General features: G+C 52.9%; 3 protein-coding genes across 3 annotated transcripts; 1 reads left to right on the forward strand and 2 right to left on the reverse strand.

The window, feature by feature from the left end:
* On the reverse strand, positions 1-4,396 carry PPTG_01666 (hypothetical protein). The gene has a single exon (XM_008895049.1). The coding sequence runs from the start codon at positions 4,362-4,364 to the stop codon at positions 144-146; it is 4,221 nt and encodes a 1,406-aa protein (XP_008893297.1). The 5' UTR covers positions 4,365-4,396; the 3' UTR covers positions 1-143.
* A 41-nt stretch (positions 4,397-4,437) lies between these two features.
* PPTG_01667 (hypothetical protein) lies at positions 4,438-5,902 on the forward strand. Its single transcript, XM_008895050.1, has one exon. The coding sequence runs from the start codon at positions 4,472-4,474 to the stop codon at positions 5,813-5,815; it is 1,344 nt and encodes a 447-aa protein (XP_008893298.1). The 5' UTR covers positions 4,438-4,471; the 3' UTR covers positions 5,816-5,902.
* On the reverse strand, positions 5,828-7,964 carry PPTG_01668 (hypothetical protein). Its single transcript, XM_008895051.1, has one exon. It carries the CDS (start codon positions 7,912-7,914, stop codon positions 5,887-5,889), a length of 2,028 nt encoding a protein of 675 aa, XP_008893299.1. The 5' UTR covers positions 7,915-7,964; the 3' UTR covers positions 5,828-5,886.

The raw sequence follows: 7,964 nt of genomic DNA on the forward strand, positions 1-7,964 counted from the left end.
GGGGGGGCAGCACAAAGCAATCATGCTTCTGATTCGTCAGATAAATGATTCGACCTCGTCCTTCAACCTTGCAAAGAACAAACACGTAGCCTGTTGCTTCGTCGATACGGTCACTCACCCACGCTATTCTCGATGCCACCTCTTCATGCCGCAGCAGCGTCCCGAACGATCCCAGCAGATGAAAAAACAAACTGTCCCACATGGATGTTAAGCGTCAAAAGTTGGGAACCGCGAAGAGCAAATCGGATCCCCGTAGCAGTCGCCACACCAAGTACAAGCTCACGAACTCTCGCCACGTCTTCTTCACTGGTACCGCCGTAGACAACGTGCTTGGCGCGCTTGCCGAAACATGCCACGCCATCCAGCTCAGCCCTCGCATCGATTGCGCGTTCGAAATCATCAAACTGTCGGGCACTCGCAGTGGTCGTAAACTCGAAGTAGAACGGACGACCATCCATTCCGTCCAAAGTCACTTGGAGCTCGTAGTTGTCCACAGCATAAATCAAATACCATTCCAAAGCATGAAACGTGTCAGGACTGGAAGTGTGTCCCATCCCCATAGTTTCGCGTGCTGTCGAGTACGTTTGTACTAGTTCACGGAACCCTCCAGGCTCGCGTTTGTCATAAGGCATCTTCACCAAACGCTTCTCCAATAAGTCCAAAAGCTCACGAGCCTGCGTCTTCTTATCGACGGAAACGCACAAATGAGCTGCGCCTACTACAAATTTGGTGAACGCAAACGTCGTATCGCAGAGCTTTCGCACAACATCGAGAGCAGGGACTGCGAGGCCAGCATGGTCAACTCGATGCAGCTTTTGCATCATGTGGATAACTTGCTGGGCTTCAAAGGCGACCACGGTACGCAGTTGACGATCCATAGAATGCAGTCGGCTGGGGTGGGAGAACATCTCAACGACCTGCTCCAGCGTCTCAATTGCTGTGCAAGCACGTTGTGCATCGTCGACTTTGTCGTCGCTGGAGATGTTGGGGTCGCGCAGTCGAGCAAACATAGTTCCAATATTCTCAATCGAGTCTTCCAGCAATGTAATCCGCGCAGAAAAATTGTCGTTTGTGTCGACTTCAGTATGTGTAGACACCAACAAATCCTTCAGTAAGTTTGACACTTCCTCCGAGTTGGCTTCGGGCGCAGCTAGAGAGAATGTAGATACGCTTGGTACACTGTCCTTTGCCTTGCCCTTCTTTCCTTTCTTGCCCTTCTTCGTGCTCTTCTTCTTGGACCCGTCGGCAGTATTCTTACTGGCGTTGGCAAACGCTCGTCGGCGTTCCTCGTCTCGCTGGGCCGATACTGACTGACGCAAACGATCCGCACGTAGAGATCCCTCGTGACGGAACTGTGCGTCGCGATTTTTCGCTCCCTCCGTTTTTACCTGGCTCCGTTCAAGTGTAGCGGTTGAATTCGCAATGTCATTTGCCCACGCTCTGTCGGTTGTCATATCACAAACGCTTTTACCACTGCGATCTTTGATACGCAAATCTGCCCCAAATCCAGCAAGTATGCGATATAAGTTGCGATGTCCATGCTTCACAGCCAAGTGCACAAGCGTTTCTTTCGTGTCGAACGTGGGAGTATTCAAGTCGATCATATTATCCGCTTCCAGAATGATCCGTACGATATCTTCGTGACCCGAAATCGCTGCACTATGAACAGCCATAGTTCTGCATAGATCGTCACGAGAGCATCTCAAGCTGCTCTGGCGAGGCTCAATCCGGCAGTGTAGCGTCGGCTGAAGACTTAGTGCTCCCATTTGAATCATCCATTCGACAAGATCAGCGTCATGTACAGGCCCTGCTGCAGCTAGATGGAAGAGCGTAGATAAGTCGTCACGCGGCGCATTGGCGAGGTTGTGTGGGTCGAATGTGTTGGGATCAGTAAATGTCATGGAACGAAGTGACAGCATGTTCAGGAGCTCTGGGTCTTTCCGGATCTCCGACTTCAGCTTGTTCAGATCACTTTCCGAAAGTGGGCCATCAGTGTCTTCGAGCAAATCCATTAACTCGCAGAATACATCCTCGCGGTTCTGACGCTCGGTACGCGTTTTAAATGACTTGGTACCGTATTCTTGGTTGATAAAATCCGGTCTTGCTGAGAACGTGAAGTATTTGTGGTTACAGACCAACGATGGCGTCGCGAATTTGGCTTTGATCACTGCAGCAGTCTTCCTGCACATTGCCTTGACGCCGTCGCCATCCAGCCTTCCTGTCTGAACTACGCGGTTTCCGATAGGAAGGGCCGTCAAGTTCAACGAGCCATCGCTTTGGAGACAATCCAGGAGTGGCATCAAGTTCATCATCACGGAGTCTTCTAAAGCGCGGTTGATACGATACTGCCGTGATTCTCCAGGCGATGGGCTTGCTATATAGTCATCGTGATACTGTCGACGACCCAGTCTGTCACACATCTCGGAAAACGCATCGGTAAGGTCATCGTTGAGCTTCAGGATATCTCGTGATAGAACTCGAGTCTGGAAGAGTTCTTTCGAGCAAATATCTGCGGCTTTGGCCAGCATAGCCTTCGACGAAGCCCCTCCCAAAACCGTTTTATCATTTTCAATCAGCAACCGATAGATCTTGGACAAGTCGATCATGTGGAGAGCCTTCCGCACTTTGATCCCTTCACCAGCGGCAGGTGGCGGCGCGCCACGGTACAATTTATTGACCGCTGTCGCAGTCATATGCGAGCTAAGTAGGTAGGTGCGATTGTACGAACCGTGCACTGCTGCCGCACGTGACGGAGTAAAGACCATCTGGTCGTATATCTTCAACACCTCGTCGAAAAAAGGGATGTGCTGGAGATATCCTTGCTGCACTAGAGCATTGTACAGGTGCCCGAACGCACGGAATCTCGAGGTCACCATTATGACTTCGCCTCCCAAATTCAGGTATTGGAACTGGTGGCCCAACATCATCAGACCCGCCAGCAATGGATTCGCACGAGCCAAGGTGCGACTAGGAACCGAGCGTTTGATCTCGTCTGAACAATATTTCAGTAGTCCGTGAATCTCCTGATCGTTAGCGTGGACCGCACCCTTCGCATACGTCGCCTCTAGGTTTCTCCTTAGCTTCGTCGAGTGAGTAAACGTGAGACTCACGTTGCGACTGAGTCCTGCATTACCCTGTAGAGCTGCGACGGATTTCAGCCAGCAGATGCACGTAAACACCATGGGGACCGTGACCTTGCGTGACGTGAAGTATTCATCCATTTGAGCCATGAAAGATCCCGTAAACCCTGACGGGTCATACCCAGTCCCAGTAGCAGCTTTCTTCTCAATGACGGTATTGTACAGATGCGGAAGTTGCTGCATCAAGAAGACCACCATGTTGCTTGGATCCGGCAGCACGTACTGTGGCGTGCGTTCTTCACCGTAGGTCGGACCAAAGTAGCCATCCCGAAGGATCATTGTTTGTCGTGCTGACTTGGGGATCGCAGTGGTGAAGCTAGACAACGTGCTGGCCACACTCATGAAGTCCACGACCAGCATCCCCGGGACAAAGCGATACGTTCCGTTTCTTTGGAAGCTGTCCCAAAACTTAGCAACTTCCTCAGTCATCTGCATCCTCACGTTCAATGGGATACTACTTGCAACGATGTTAAACACATCTTCAGCCGTCTGAAGTGCCGGGTACTTCAATTGTAGCCTCGCTGTCAACGCACTAGCACCTTCCATGGCTAGCTTGACCACTACGGCGGCCTCTACCATTGTGCGTTGCTGTTTCTTCACTTGGTCGTACACAGTAAACACTCCTTCCACGAGCTCCTCCAGCTCCAAGAAGAAGTACACCACCTCCAATCTCAGATCTTCAGCAAAAGCCTCGTCAAACAGCCACTTCCTGTCTGTCTTGGCACTCTTCGGCGCCCCCAGTTCCGCCATTAACGTCTCTTCATCAGGGAAATAGTCTTCATCTACTTGTAGCACCTCGTAGTAGTTTTCAAACCTCGTGCTCTCCGTCTCGACTGCAGCTTCTGGTTTCCCTAAGTCTTTCAGCGTCATGTGCCAGTCTTTTAGCAGCCCGAGGAAGTACTGATGGCCTCGCTGAGCCCTGTCGTCCTCTGGGAAGAACGTGGCCACGTGTTCCCGTAACGTGATGGAACATTGACAGGCTGCCAGAGCTTTGGGCAGCTCTTGCAGCAACTTCGGTGTTAGTGTAGAGGGAGACGCTGCTATCTCCTTCACCACGTCGCTGAGCGTCTCTAGCTCCACACGCTGGCCTGCATGTCGCCCCCGACCGCGCGCGCGCAGCAGCCAGTCCAAGAAGAAGGCCGTGGCACGCTTGTATCGCACATACTTGCCAGCAGGAAACGCGGACATCGCCTCCTGGAATGCGTGATTCAATGTTTGCACCATATAGCTGGTCGGTGTCCAAAGAATGGTGACAGCAGCCTACACAGCTATATACCGACTGGTGTACAGTTGGTGTGCATGGGCGTTGAAGCACTTTTGGTCATGCACCGATGCGGAAGTATCCACAGCAATCGATGCGTCTCCTTCGCGGTGACGATGCTGCTAGTAACCAGTCCGTCAGTAAGCGAAGAGAAGCTTCTACTGTTGCAGCAACGAATCTGAAGACGCCAGTTTCGGCTTCATCGTCACTGCCAACACGCTCCTCCGCATCGTCGGCGATGGTGGTCAAGCGGAAGGTGGACGAGCTATTCCGACGCCTCCAGCCGCAGTCACTAGTGCAGTCGATGGCGAAGCTGATGACGACGATGCGAGTTACACCCAGATTGTTTGTTAATGGTGAGGAACTACTATTTAAGGCGCCTCCAGCTCCCACAATCGCTGCTGCAGCGTCACAGCGGAGCAGACGCCCTACTTCGACTACGGCGGCATGGCGCTTCCAGCCGGAAGAAGGGAGATTTCGATATGGACTGAGCTTGCAGTACACAAACTCAAATCCAGAACTAAATTTGTCGTCCTTAGAGAACGTAAGTGTCATTCTCACGTCGACTGCAATGCACACGTCTCGCTGTCTCCCTCTCGCTTGCAGTGAACCTTTGACCACTAAAGCCTGGAAACTTGTAGCGGAGACGGATCGTCGCATTGGACTAGCGTTGTTTGAACTCACACTTGGAGACTGGGGTGCAAGTTCGCTCATTGCACTTGTATGGGCCCTAAACCGTGAAGTGGCTCGATTTTTCTTGCAGCTGAACACGACCGAGTTGCTGCATTCTGCCCCGCCAAGAGCACTGCAGAGGAGCGACGATGACTTGGACCGCACACACGGGCTCCACTCGTATACAGCAGCAATCAGTTTGCGTTCGCTGGACGAACTCTATTGGGAGTGCGAAGTGTATCATGTCGAGTTTCTTATGCCGGAAAATGGAGCCCGCAGTGTGAGCGTCCAGTTGCTGGATAATATTCATGGGGGCACTGTCGCCGCTCGAGACCGAGTTCTCACCTCGGATACTGAACCAGCTTTTAGACTGGAGACGGAGGCAGTGAAATACGCCATGGATAACTGCTTGGCGGTGGATTTCACGCTCTGGGATGCTGAGTGCGTTCCTGCGTGGGCATTCAGCCGTCTCTTAGAGCTGAAGGCGGCATCACCACAGCAACAGGACGAAGACGCTGACAATATCGATTTGTCTGTTAGCTCTCTTGGTGGGACGACAAGGCGAATGCAGATGCAATTCCAGGATGCAGCTCGTGACAACAACCTCGTCGTTCGCTTGACGAAGCTCTCGCCTTCATCAACACCGCAACAATCCACAAAAAAGGCTACAATCCGGGTAAATCAGGTTGATTTAACTCTTAGCCTCGCGTTCATCAACTCCACCTTCGGCACGAAATACTAAGCCAGACACGAGGTAAGGATTTAAACGATATTTAGTCAAATTAGCTTCGGTATACATGTAAATGTGCTTGTCTACATTGTCACGCTTTGTGGCTCAGCTTCAGATTCCTCTGCACGACCAGAAAGGCTTCCAGTTGGGCATTGCAACTCCAGCGCTTGCCGAAACACTAGAATGGCGTCGTCATGGTCACCACGTAAATGCAACAATTTGCCTAAGAGGGATAGCGCTCCGATAGATGCTGGCTCCAGCTCTAACGCTCTGCGTACTGCCTCCTCTGCTGCCTCACTGTCCTCACCAACACCATCCAGAGCTTTAGCCAAATGAAGCCAAGCAGCGGCATTAGTGGCGTCCAGCTCCACGCTACACTGTAATTCCACTACAGCGCCAGCAAAGTCCCCTTTACTAAGCAGAGCTTCGCCCAACTCGTGGTGTGTGGCTGCCACATCGAGTGGAGGCTCCATATCCTCCATCAGTTCTGCAGTGCTGCTCATCCGTCTGCCAGCATTAAAAAAGGCCAGTGTGGCTGCGATTTCTGCTTCCTCGTCCTCATCCTCGTACTCTGGTGGGCTAGAGTATCCACTGTCCCTGTACCTATCAACCAGGGAGTCTAGATCGCGTTTCTCGCGTTCTGCTCGTGCAATTTCTTCCTCACTTCGACGCATGGCATCTCCAAGCTCGCGTTTAGCTTCCAGGAGCTGCTGCATTCGCTGTTCCAACTCCTGTTCATCACTTGAACACACTGAGTCCACCTCAGACATCCGCTGTACATGTAATGATCTGTCTAATGCCGACGAGTGTGGTCTTGATCGCCGTTGTCGGCTCCTCCGTATGCTCGGCTCGGATTCCATCGAGTGTCCTTGCTGCTCTCGTAACATACGTTGGCGCTCTAACACCGTCGGTTGTGCCGGTGCAACCGATAGAAACATGGAGCCCATACTGGGCTGCAGTGATTCCACAGCTTCGGACGCTGTCATGCTATAATTCCACGGGGCCGAGACAGGCGTGAAGCCTTTTGCACTGGTCTCGCTATTGTTGTCATGACAATATTCCCAGTCAACCGGTCCGTGACGCTGCGTTGGCTCGCTGAAGACAGACTTGCTACGTCGTCGGTAGCGAGTCTGGAGATTCATTGAGTTGTTGGAATAGAAACTGTTCGAGTCCCCATTGTCAATGTACGGATACGCTCCTCCAGTACGGGTTACGCGCTCCAATGCACGCACGTTTAGTTGTTTTTGCAGATCGTCAAAGCAGCACGCACAGACTCTTTGAGGCTGAAAGAGTCCAAGGTGCTTAAGAGGCACTCGATGCCTCGAGTGGCGACCACAGACTGACGCCCCGCAACTTCTGCAGTGATGTCTCTGTCTAAAGTATCCAAACTTTGCAGCACAAAGTCTGCATCTCGAGGCCAGTGCCCATCTTGGAGGTGGTGCATGTGGCGCCATCATCGCAGCGATGGTCTCCTCCTGTGTCACAGATCTAGAGGTACTAAATCGGTCGGATATCGTGGCTTCTGTACGTTCCTCACCCTGCTGTGGTTGATGCTCCTGTTCCGGTTTAGTTTCCGGCCACTGCGACGTCGGTAGCATCGTCGTGGACGGCGAGCCTGTCCTCGCATGAGCTTCCAGTACTTTTAACAGAGAGAGCACGGCGCTCGACGCCACAGGTCGCTGCTTGGCCAGCATGAGTGGCGTCTTGCCGTCCGGAGTTCGTACCCCAATAGCCTTGGGGTAGACGTGCAGCAGCGCCTGGATGGCCTCCAAGGCGAGGCTCTTTCTGACTGCCAAGTGTAGTGGCAACAAACCCGCCAGGTTACGCGTGGCGGCAGCTGCAGGGTGAGCACGAGCCACAGTGAGAACTACGCGTGGAGGCACCTTGGGATCGCTGCACACCCAGTGGAGTGCCGTCATGCCAAAGGCATCGGCAGCTCTCGCCAGTCGCGGTCGTAACGCTAACGCTACCAAAAGCCGCGGGAAATCGCCGCTCTCTGCGAGTTTCACAGCGGCGAGCGGCGCAGCCAGTTGATCCTCGGGTGTGAGCGCAGGCTCCGCGCGGTGGTCGGCAGGTACCTGCTGTTGGCGCTCGAGCCGTACAGGCTCCATGGCGGTCGTTATGCTCGGGAAGTGCGCAAATCCCGCAATGGGACACGACG

Source organism: Phytophthora parasitica, assembly GCF_000247585.1.
Source record: "Phytophthora parasitica INRA-310 unplaced genomic scaffold supercont2.3, whole genome shotgun sequence".
Classification (NCBI taxonomy): Eukaryota; Oomycota; class Peronosporomycetes; order Peronosporales; family Peronosporaceae; genus Phytophthora; species Phytophthora nicotianae.